The sequence below is a fragment of the Ambystoma mexicanum genome, chromosome 4p (genome assembly GCF_040938575.1).
Source record: "Ambystoma mexicanum isolate Mex_15411 chromosome 4p, UKY_AmexF1_1, whole genome shotgun sequence".
NCBI classification, from domain to species: Eukaryota; Metazoa; Chordata; class Amphibia; order Caudata; family Ambystomatidae; genus Ambystoma; species Ambystoma mexicanum.
This window is the reverse complement of record NC_090927.1, coordinates 1,176,724,460-1,176,736,966: the sequence shown is the minus strand read 5'-3', so window position 1 is coordinate 1,176,736,966 and position 12,507 is coordinate 1,176,724,460. Positions and strand designations below refer to the sequence as shown.

At 46.8% G+C, this 12,507-nt stretch overlaps 1 protein-coding gene across 1 annotated transcript in view; it reads left to right on the top strand.

Moving 5' to 3' along the window:
- IGF2R (insulin like growth factor 2 receptor) overlaps positions 1–12,507 on the top strand; it is a 2,762,372-nt gene that overhangs the window by 89,153 nt on the left and 2,660,712 nt on the right. The window contains 1 exon segment of the mRNA XM_069606818.1: positions 5,529–5,627. Within this exon segment, the coding sequence (XP_069462919.1) occupies positions 5,529–5,627 (99 nt within the window).

The window sequence follows — 12,507 nt, the reverse complement described above, 5'->3', positions numbered from 1 at the left end:
TTTTAAGTGAATAAGTGGGATGCAGTTGTTTCCATATATTGTCATAGTACTGGCTGGCTTGTAAACCAGTAATGTAAGGATTACATTTGCCAGAACCAGATCTCTTTGTGAACTGGTCATGGGGGTGGGTTGGGGGGGGTGGGGCGTGTGGCCAGCAGCCATGCAGTGAAGTCGCAGCCTCCACGAGCTTCCACAAGATACTTTAAATGATATGCGCTAAACTGGATTTATTCAGATTTTGAAACCAGATACCGAGGTCGGAACGATCGCTGCATGTGGGGGCGTGGCAGCACTCCGAGAATCTTACCTGTTGCTGCATGCGGACGATCGGACGGGACAAGCACAGAAATTAAGAATGCACCTGCTGCTCCATGATGCGCTGATCGAAGTTCTGAGCGGCGCCCTTCGGGTGGATGATCACATTGGTAAGTGTACGCTCACCGGTTACCCTGCGGAGCAGCCCTGTTGCAGCGGGAGGCAGAGCGGAGCACACCGTTGCCCGGCTGAGAGGTGGTGTGGGGAGAGCTGTGCTCGGCACTGAGGACGCAGCGTGCGTGGCAGACGCCTGATGGGCCCAGAGGAGCAGGTGGACATACAGAGCTCAATATCAAGAGTGCATTCTGCCACGCATGTCACACACCATATTGTACACTGCATGAGGTTCCCTGATAACAGGCATGGTGCTGCAGCCTTACCATTTTAATATCTAGAGGTGATCAAGCTCTACATCAGAGAGCACGTATTTGATCTGTGTGTCTGTGGTGACCTCGGGCTGGCCCCCGCATGCTCCAGCATGGCAGTGTTCATAAGAACATAAGACCCACTTAAGTGCCCCTCAACTTGTCATACACATGCCAGACAAACGTGTAAGGTGCAAGGCTAAACAGACAGTCGTGGAGGACTATACAAGGAAGGATGGAGCTAATAATTCCCTCCCTGTTAAGGATCCAGTGATGGGGACGCTCCAACCACCTGAGAGCGAACAAGGGTAGAATCCGATCCTCTCTGCTATCGCCACCCTATAGACGTCCCTGGAACGCAAAATTGATTCGGTCATTGTGGACGTTGGCCTGTTTAGTCGGCACTGGCGCTCGCTTGCATATAGATTGGACATGGGGAAGATACCAAGTGCAAGAGAACAAAATTAATATCACAAGCATGCAGTCAGGAGTAATGGAGCTCACGGACAAGGTGAACATTCTAGAATGCTGTGCAGAAGATGCTGAAGACGGGGCCAGAAGAAATAACATTAAGATCCTTGCCTTACCTGAGGGCGTGGAGGGGAGCGATTGTACATCATATGTAGAGAACCTATTATTGCAGAAAGTGGGCCCGAGCACTCTTACACAGGATTTCACAGTGGAGCGTGCACACAGATCCCTGACCAGGAACATACCCCAGCAGCCCAGCCTAGACCGCTGATGGCAAGAATCATGAATTACAAAGTGTGAGAAACCAGATGGTATCTCAACCGCTAGTCCCGGGGATCTCTCCCGCTCTCGTGGCCAGGGCACGGCCATCGCCTTTCGATCCAGACCCTGGGGGTGAACCTGTACGTGAGTCTACCTGGGTGAGGATTCTTCAGGGACTGGGGTGCGATAGCTGATGGTGAGACGCGATATTCCCCCCCCCACCTATTTATTTTTTGTTCATGTACCTCATCCTATTTTTTTGGGATTTTCCAAAGCCCCAAACTCCTCAGCCCCCCTCCCCCTCCACATTTTACACAAACACTGGGCCGAGGACGAGGGTGACTGAGAGTAAACAGACTAACTCACATCGTACTGGACATGTCCCTTTTAATCTGGTCAGGAAAGGTCAGACACTGTACCCTAAGTGCATACACCCAATACCAATTGGCTCTCCTCACACGCATAAAAGGCAACCCTAAAGACCTACTCTGAGCAAGGCGGCACGTGAGAAAGAGCAGAACGTCTGGGACAAAGGCACACCTACCGGAGAAGAGCAACACGAGAGCAGCCGGCCGAAAACCCCCAGGCTTCCCTACTGGAGATCGTTGCATCTGACGGACTGCGAATGATGCATGGAGAAGACCAGATCCCCCAAGTGAAGAATGCATTGTTTCAAGGACGCCAGCGACCCTCCCGGGTGAATGGCAGAGTTGGGGAGGCGAAGTCAAGCTTGTGGTACTAACCTTGACTCGAAAATCGGAAAAAACCTGGAACACAAAAAAGCGCACACAGCCGGTGAGTTAGCAAGCGACCTGAGACCTGTGTGTGTTAAAGTGAATGAAGTAGCAATGTCCCATCACAACTGAATGCTGCTTGTGTGCGGATGAGATGCGAAGTAAGGCAGACCCGTGAATTAACTAAGTGAAATAGAGCTTCAAAATCAGCGATACTAAGTAACGAGTGGTCCGGTGAAAGGAAGTAGCCCATTCAAAAGTCTCAGTGATAGGTGCATTATTTGAAGCTAAAGGGGAAACAAATGGCAAGAGTGAAAGTGAATGTTGAGTCAAAGTGGTCCTGCCACGCACATTCGAAAGACTTCAACATCCGAGGAAAGGGAGCTCCCTTGCAACTTTGTGTGAACTGTATCGTGAGAGGTCTGAGCCAGGCAGAGGGGGACCTTTGTGAATGTTTTGGTTGGAAAATGATTTTGAAAGTCAGAGAATTGAACGTTCAACGTGGAAGGCCAGGCGGGCCTCGATCTACGGTTTTGAACTGTGTACTGTGTTGGAAGCTGAGCCAGAGTGCGTCATCCTGCATACAGGCATCGCCTTACCTCGTGAGGCATAACGTGTGGAGGAGAGCTGGTTCAGCCACGTTATCATTTGAACACTGACATTTCCTTTTGCATACATGCTCTCCTTTTTACACTTTTTGTACAAGAGATAGGGCAGTGTAAGGAACTCATTGTGGCAACAGTGAAGACACACAAGTGATCACAGTTCAAGGGTATTTATTAAACTGTATAAATGGGTGAGAATAACGCCTATTCTAAACCTAAATTTAAGATGGGAGCAAGCTACAACCATCAAATAATTAATAAAGCAGTCCTAGTGGCGTCTGGTCAAATAAAAAGGGCCTATACCAAAATACCTATTGCCAATACTTACCGCTAAGTTACAAAAGAGTGTGGGATAATGCCCACCAGAAAAGAAAGAAGTGTTCTCAAAATTAAGTCAAGATGGTATAGCTGGGGGTCTCCCTTCCCCACGTTTTTAGCACGTGACAAGGCGGGGCTCCTGAGCACAGCACTCTCCTGGGCCTTGCCAGTACGAGGTTAGTTTGTTTCCAAAATATCAGGTCCTTATGTGGCCAAGTCTTTCACACAGTCTCTTGCCTCAGAGGACCTGGTGTGTCACAATAAACAAAACAACGGAAGTTCCTTCAATAAATCTTTATGGGGCGATTACCCTTTGCCTTAGGACCCCCCCCCTCTGCTAGGTTCTGATCCTTCATGCAACGTGGGCCTCCCTCATTCGGGTTCACTGTGGCCTTTCAATCAATTTATCACCATTGTGCAATATTCAAGAGTCTTAATATCTTTTAGACAACCATTCACTGTGGACAACCCTCAGCCGGGTTCACTCTTGTAGACGCAATGTTCACGGGTGTATTACACTCCACCCCAATTTGCAGGCATCCCTCAGCCGGTTCACGTTTGCCATATACACAGTTGACTAATGAATTTCCTCTAAACACCTCTGTGGAATGAAACAGGTCTGATTTTTCTGAATAGAAACTAATAAGGGTGACCATGAGAAAGACCTCTCAATTTGCCAATGACAAACATTTCGATTACCACGCCAAGTGTTCTATCAGTAAGAGACATTACTGTATATGGGCTTTACTTTTGCTTGTGATATCGGATCTGTATATAATCACTATGTACTAATGTGCTTGCATGTTGCTGCATTAATTTTCTTGTGTAGATCGTTTTGTCACTGTATTACCCCTGAATGTATTGATATGCTCTTTCTTTACTTTGCTTTCCAACTATTTATCAGCAATATTAAACGTTTCTGTACACTTATGGGATCATCTTGTTCTATTCTCTATCTGCTAGATGACTTTGTATGGTGATAGATGACTTGTTCAGTGTTGTCATCTCACAGATATTTGCTGTAACCTTTTCAGGAATCGCACTTTAGTACTACCGCTTTGTTGTGTGTTCAAACCAGACTACTCCAGACCAAAATCTTCTGGTTTGTGCTCTTCTTCTCACCTGTTGAACTTCCCATCAACGGTTTAGGTATCAAAGTGCGTGGACTTCAACGGCATCTCCATTCAAAATCAGTTTGCCTCACATGAGGACATGGATGGCTGCCCAGGTACCAGCAACCAAGAGGAACCGGCTACAATGGCTCTGCGACTTTGTTCTGCTCTGCCTCTCCAAGGCATAATCACTTAAGGGTCCGTCCCCTGCGTACTATGTTCTTTTTACAAGAGCTACTCGTCCCAGTTATATACGCTTCTTTTTTTAAAGAGACCTCTCCTTTTCTTTGGTATGGCTGTTTTGTTCCCTCATTGCCTGAAGCCAAACATAAGGATGACCGATTAGTCTTCATAGTAGGTCGTCCCATATATGTAGATAGTCTGGGGAATTCCTCCTTGGAATGCGAGTCTTTGTCCCCTAATGGGGAGTCATTCCCATTGAGGTCCCACTTGCCCATACCGTAGGGAGGGTCTTGCGAAGCAGGCTCCCCTCCATAGCCTCACAAGGAGGTGGCTCCCCCTTGAGAAGGGAAGAATGCCCTTGATTCGTCACAGTTGGCTGTTTGCTTCAAAAAGTAAGTAGCAGTGTAGGCTTTAAGGAAAACTGCTGAGAGTGAAAAAGGTTTGGCTGATGGTGGGAGTCAATTATGTATGATGGGTGGCTAAGGAGGAAGGAGTCAAAAAGCTTGTAAGGCATCCAGAGGATACTGGGGAATGGCGGAGGGGGGCGAAATGGAGAGGCATCTTACGTCGATCAACGATTTGATCGAACGTGTCCCTTGAGCACATTCAGAGGTTTGGGGGTATGGGGTAGAATATTATCCGGGGTGGAATCAAGAATTTGAGGCTGGACCAAGAACACCTGTAATGTTTCACAAAGTAAGAGAAAGAATACAGAGGGATTCTGGAAAACGGGATGCCACATCATCAGGAAATGCATATCATTTGTCTACGAAATTAGCTTTTCTGACTTGCCTGAAACTCAACACTCCTTTAAGTATTCAAATGACATGGTCCGATCCTTCTATATTTAAGTGCTTTTCATGTGCAATATGTCAACAATTTTTTCTAAGAGAAAGCAGAATGGAACTGTTCCTCTGGCCAAACAAATTATTCCATGCGATCAAAATGTTGCATCCCTTCAATAGTTAAATGTGTTTTCTGTTACATCAGTGTCACTGTTAAGAGATTGACTAGGATGTCAACTTGTTAAAATGTTTTAGGCTCCTAGTAATGTTAAAGGTTTAAGCTTTGTCAATGCCATACATGATGTTTGAAAGTGGTCTTTGACACTTGTGATCTATCCTTTGCACGCCAATCTTTTAACTCTATAAACTTTCTTTGCAGGGAACGCCTGAATTTGTGACATCATCTGGATGTGTACACTATTTTGAGTGGAGAACATCTGTTGTGTGCAAAAAGAACACATTTAAAGCTGTGAAAGAGGTTTGTGCTAACAATTGCAGGGAATGGATATGGACACAATTGGAAGATTTATTATCATTTGAAATGTGTGCTTTTCAAGTAGTTTGCTTTACTCATCGTTTTTCTTAAACTTCTAGCTAGGTGTCATAGGGGTTTTTCCACAGCCCTCTGGCGAGTTAAATGAAACTGCCTAACCTAACACTGAAACCGGGTTCAAAGCCAAAGGTAGATTCAGACCTTTCTACAGTCGTACCTGTGGAAGAGCAGCCAGGGGCTTAACTCAGGGGAGGGATGAAGGCTGTTCATGAAATGGTCATTCCTAATAGCCCTACCCAAAAAAAGAATACAGTGCAATGGTATACTGAAATATACACTTTATTATAAAATTACACATACACTATAAAGTAAAAATTCTATAGGTTAAATAGAACGCATATTAAAAACACCGTATGTGTAAATACAGCAATGCTTATTCCAGACAATGCGCACTCCTAATGCTAAATGTAAACCCACTATCTAGGGGTGGAAAGAAAAGGGATCCTAGACAATTAAAAGCATACATGTGTGTAGTCCTGATTGGGGCCCATAATGCGACACAGAAAACGGTCACCATCATTCCTATGTCTCTAGCACATAGCACAAATGCGCATCCTACATTAAGTTTAGTATTTAGATTGAGAAAGTATCCACACTTTAACAGTTAAGCCCAGAGGGCTACCTAAAGTTAGGATTAGATTGCTTTTATATTACCAGACTGCTATGGTCTTGTTACACACCAAAGAATATAGCTACAGTAATATCTAGAAGTTAAATAAAGTATAGCGCATTTTCATGAACAGGAGACTAATGCAGAGACGTAAAATGCCATTAAAAATTTATGGTATACGCTGAAATGGCAGTTGTTCGTAGAAAACTCCAGGCCTCACGTGAGACCCAGGAAACATTCCAATGTCTAAGTACCCTTAAAGGTTATTTAAGTAGTTTTTCCAAGGTGGGAAAAGATCCCCATGGGATATAATGGGACAAAGTCTGTATGCAGAGCTGCAGCTATGGGGCAAAGCTAGGCAAGTCTGGGTTCTGCCCTGCAGGTGCGCAGAAGACTGCAACAAACCCCAAAGGACTCCGGAGGAAACCCTCTAAAAGAGCCCCTGTTCTCAGTTCGAGGCCCAGAAAGAAGAGAAGCAAAGCAGGATTTGGGCCATTGTGAACTAAGCTCTGGAAATTCACAACCAGGGTCCCAAAGGGTATGATTTCAAAGAATAATCCACCAACCCAGGGCCCAAATGGAAGCACCCAGAGTGCCGGGTCCAGGAATGGACAAACAACCCGTCATTCTTAGAGCTGGTCGACCAGGAAATTCATCCTTGGACCATCGATGACTCGAAAGAAAAACAAGCAACCTTCCAAAAAGAGTGAGCCACCTGCCAGGAGTAGAAAAACAATGACAGCGATGGCTCCGGGAAGATTGAGGAATCTGACCAAGCAGATCTCGATGGCTCGAGGGGCACGACAGGGCAGCCAGGCAGCAGAAAACGGTCCCATGATGGAAACAATAGTGGAGGTGACCCAGAACGGTCTAGCCATACAGTAGAGGGTGGTGTTGTGGTGACCCAGAACGGTCTAGACTAACAGTAGAGGGTGGTGTAGTGGTGTCCCATCACCTTTCGTTATGTTGGCAGCTTCATGCGTCTCGACACACTAACAGGAGGACTATTTGGCAATACTGCAGAAAAACAGCCCAGAAGCGATCCCTTCATGGGACATCTATCGCAACTCCTGAAGAGGCTCAGGAGAGGGCGAAGAGGACTCAGGAAGGTCATCCAGCAGGCAGAAATCAAAAATGGAACCAAGATAAATGACACACAGTGCAACCAGAATGGCTAGATGTGGTCCAAGAGTTTCAGCAGCACAGCCTAGTGGCAAAAATCCTCCAGCACGCGGGTAATAAACTTACCGAAATCCAAACATAGCTGTGTAAGGCTCGGGGTCAACTCCTAATGAACTAATTTCCACAAAGGGGCAGTCACACAAAGGTTTTGGCGATTAGTCAGGCAGGCCCTAAAAACCCCAACACTCTGGTGCACCCACACCATGTGTGTAATGGGCTGGCTAGGGCTACTGACTGGTCTAAACCACTCCTCTGTACGTAGGTCTGGTCTCAGCGAGCCCATGCGAGTGCAACTGGCATTGTAGCTCTGCCTCATGGTTTTTCCAAACTAAGTAATGCCCAGAAACACAATGACCCAAAGCAGGACTTAACAAATGATTTAATACCCCAACGGCTATCTAAATGGCACAGTGAGCTACTAATGCAGCATTATCGCCTGCAACCCTGGTGAAGCCAAAACTAGACTACAGCTGCCTCTAGCCTATTCCACAAAACTGTTTTAGGGTAAAGTGGAGTACTTAAAAAGCACCCTTCTCTTTGTGCTAAATGGACAACCAGGACCTTATACTAAAATAAAAAGGTTACAGTGGAAGTTCCTCTGACCACAAAAATGTCCGAGATCCTAAACATGTAAGGTGGAGGGGACTGTTTTGCTTTATCGTGGTGGGGGGGAACTGTTTTGCTTTATCGTGGTCGCTTGTGGAGATTCCGCACTTACGTTCTCCAGACCCTTGCAAAAGTAATCATTGGACTCCGATGGGCACAAAATCACACAACACATTAGCGATGGTTATGAGAAAATGGTGCGATATAGGCCCTTTATTCATGCATAATAAACAAACAAAGAATAAACACATTATCGGTTATATATAAACAAAAGGTAAAAAAGACTTCACCGTTAAGATCGCCATGGGAGACACCTTAATCTCGGCCACGGCAACACTGCATAGTCCCACAGCAGGTAGGTGTTAAGACGGATTTCTGAACTCTGTCCTGGCGGCGCAGAGGTTCAGAAGGCCAACCTAATTACTTGGAACAGGGTAACCTCTGGACAAGCCAGACCAATCAGGGTAGCAATCGCGGCGGTCAAGACTAGGTCTCAAGAGGGGTGAGGGTGACTGAAAGCCCGCAATGAGCACACAAAGCAAGGACACTTACAAATTACTCCAAACAGGTGTTATAATAAAAATATATACACATTTATTCCAAGACCTTTGCAACAATGACCGTAGCGAGAAATCACAATAAAACTCTAGTAAACTAACACATACCAAACCAATACAATATATATACAAATACAAACGAGTCTAAAGAGTTAGACGCAAGAAATGTGTAGTCCACCTAGAAGGGGAGGAAAACAGGCAGTGCGAAATAATAATTAGACCCAGTCCGCCTTCAGAGGCACCTTACTAAAAGGAAGTCCAAGCCCTACGAAGAGTGGAGCCTTGTGCTCAAAAGTACCTGCACACGCTGGTGCCAATGGGCAAAAAAGGGGAGTCTCTTCGAGGGAATCAGACAGTTCAGTTTGGTGAACAAATGAAGATGAACAGAGCTCCGCGACTCAAGCGCAGCCTCCACTGTGGGCAGAAGCAGAGCGCGAGTACGGAAAGGCGTGCCGTTTGGCACAGCGGGGAAAAGCTATGGGCTCCTGCAGGAGGGCGACCAGTTCCTAGCTATGCTACTCACCGGTCCCCGATGCAAACAGACCCAGGCTTCTCCGCGTCAGTTTCAGTGCTGGCAGGTTCAGGGGAGCAGGAGACGTCTCGTCGTCGTGTAGATTCTGCAGCAGCAGAGTTGAGTTGAGGGCGTCCCAAACGCAGTGAACACGCACAGTTTGTTACCACAGCAGGGCAACGGAGCGGCCGTGTGTATCTCAGCCAAATGTACACTACTCACTTCAGACCTGGGAATGCCAAGTGTACGAATCGTGTGAGAGTGACAAGGACTCGAAATACAATACAACACAACCTGACGGCGGTTACAGAGCAAGACTCCTGGGTAGGCTGGTCAGTCTGCTGGATGGCCCAGAGACACTTCCGAAGACTTACGTGCAGGAGATGGTGAAGATGCCGAGAATAGTTGTTCCCACTATTCCAAGGGGTCGAAGTACCAGTACAGGCCTTCTGGTTCGATCAGAGGTAGAAAGGGTTTCACAAAGCGACAGCAGGGCAGAGGAGCAGTCCTTCAACGGGTCACCAGCGATTCCTCGGTTCAGCCTTGTGGTTGCAGGATACTTGGCCCCTGTATTCCTTTGTTCGTGAGAACTCAGGAGATCGACATGGTAGTGGCGTTTCCAGCCCCCTCTTATCCACGGTTCCCTTCGCGCCAAAATGGAGGGAACCCAATGGGAGATCCGCTCATCAAACACACACCATACGTGGACCTATCACGGACCACGGTGGTCCCAGGCATTCACACCACACTAGACTCTCTGGCACCCAGGATGTGTATTGGGACCAGACATCCCAGCCCACATCCTGGAGGCACACACAAGGCCTGTAGAAGCCCGCGAAAGCATCTGTGTTTCGCGGGAAAGTACATGCCCAAATAAGGAAGGCCCCGGGTCGGCTCGACCTGGCGAAGGTGAAGGGGGCAAGACGGTCAGCGGACAGGACAAAGGAGCTTCGTGGTCTGGCCATTTTGGGAGCCAGGCCACCATTTTGGGCTAAGCGCGAGAAACGCGCTTACAATGCCAAAAGGAGCTCAAAAACACAAACGATCGCTGCCACCATTCCCGTCCGTGATTCACTTGCACCGATCATTTACAATCCAAAGAGAGTATCTAGGGTCCGTAGAAGACTAGAGGCCCAAGAGAGCAGTAACTTAGCTTGCAGTGCCCTCTTGTGTCATGTTGCACGAAAGCTGCAACATGATAAAGAAACTACGGAAAACAGCGTTTCCCGGTACGGACTGTTTTAAGGGCATGTCAGTTTCCCCGTAAGAATGGAGCGAAAGCCCAGAGGAGTGCGGCAGAAGGCTGTACTTCTCTGGCAAAGTCTAGATCATGGTGAAAACAGCAAAATGTTTAGGGGTTGCCACATGGAAGGAAAATTACCCACAATTGAGAAATCTTTCCTAACAGTAGGCAAAGAGATTGATCGTTATAACGGGATCTGGAGCGGAGAATCATCCCATCCAGCGAGACTGCAACACCCAGGGTCCAACTTCTAACTCTGAACTCCAAGAGGAAAACCCTCGTCTCTTATGGGGGCTACTTTCGATACCCGCCCCTCATGGTCACCAAGCTGCCCTCGACCGAAGAGCAGACAATAAGGATGAGGCATAAACCGAGTGGAATATTCCAGTTAAAAGCGCTAAAAGCCCATCTTCCTTCCTTGCTGTCGTTCCCACTTCCCCTCATCACTGCACCTGCAGAGCGCTCTGACTCCCTTTATAGCTTGCCCTTTGGCGGACAATACAATAACTATTCTCCCCAGCTCGTTCATCTGACATACATGTGTGACCTTGTCTCTTTAGCAGAAATACATGTTTGCTAGCTGAGCCCAGGAAAACGTGGGCTTTCATTGTTTTCTTGCGGTAAATGGAAGTGAATATCCAAGATGGCTGTGCATCGGTGCCATGTTTTCTGGCTCATTACAGGGACACGAAGACAATTTAGGGGTTTCATAAAAGGCACAGCAGAATCTCAGAAAATATAATTCAAACTTGCACTGGTGATTCCCCTATTGAAAATAACTGTCCCTTGATCCTACCATTCCTGCCAATTTCTGCCCCATTTCGTTAGCACCATTTCTCATGAAACTATTAGAATCTTTGATTTGCTCACTTCTTCGTTCCTTCTTTTAGAACTGCAAGGGTGTGGATAGAGGAGACTGACACACAGGTGCCATGATTGTTGCTAAAGATCTTTGTGTGTGAAAATAAAGGATCCTATTACGAAGAAGAATTTCCCTGCCTCAACTAGATACTAAGGATGTGCCAGAATGTCTGTAACCAAAAGTCCATCATTGTGTCAAAACCTATTTCCTTCCCGTACACTTATAACTAAACGATAAGATTGGTGAGTCTTCTTGATGTAGATGAATGGCTTCCCTCTTCTTTAGAGCCGACTACCATGCCAGTAGTCTGTAGGGACTATTTCCAATAAAGCAATGTTCAAACTCCAAAACCTTGGTGCCAAGAGAATGCCTTCCTTCTCTTGGTCTCTGTCCGGCTTCTCACAATGTTTTTAACACCAGGGGGAATCCTTCCCCTGACCTTTCTTGTGCTTCTCCCAATGCCAAGAGAATGACTCCTTTCCCTTGGCCTTTCTCACAGTGATCTATATGTTGCTAAACTCATAGGAAGACCACTTTTTCTGCGGCTTATAACTTCGCTCCCCCTGGACGAATCCTCTCCAAACTTTGCAAAAAAAGTATATGGCCGGCTCTGAAATTTTACGCCAAGTTGGTTGAGATTTCGTGCAGGAGAGGGGGAGTTATAGGGGATCCCACTTTTTTTTTTTCCCCCCATAGACTGAATTGGGGAAAAACTTTGCACACAGCTGCAACCCGAACGGCTGGACGGATTTTCACCAAATTTGCAGCGGGGGCTTGGGTCAGAAAGTGTGCTTTTATGTCTTTGGTGGAAATCGGACTGATACTTTTTTGCACAACACTGAAATGTACGTCCCAAAAAATTAGTGGTATCTCGGTCCGCTCTGCAGACCCATTTCCTTGTTCGCTCTGCGGACAGAAGTGTCATTGGCTGGTGGTACGGCGTGCTGTCAGAAGTTTGGACGCAGCCAGTGGTTGGCTGGAGGAAAGCGTGGAGTGCGTCAATTTTTTTTTGGGGAAGCTGCCATGGTTTATCGGAGGACACTGCAGTGGCGGGTCTAGAAAATGTACCGTACGGAATGCGTTGGCGGCAATAAGGGAGGGAACAGGTGGGAGAAGGAAAAGTGGTTAATGTGATATAGGTAGGTATGTGGAAGAAGACTGTGCTGCTTCCACCACCGCCTCTCCAGGATTGTTCTTCAGGTGCTTGGCCTGTCTATCCCAAGTGTCTGAATAT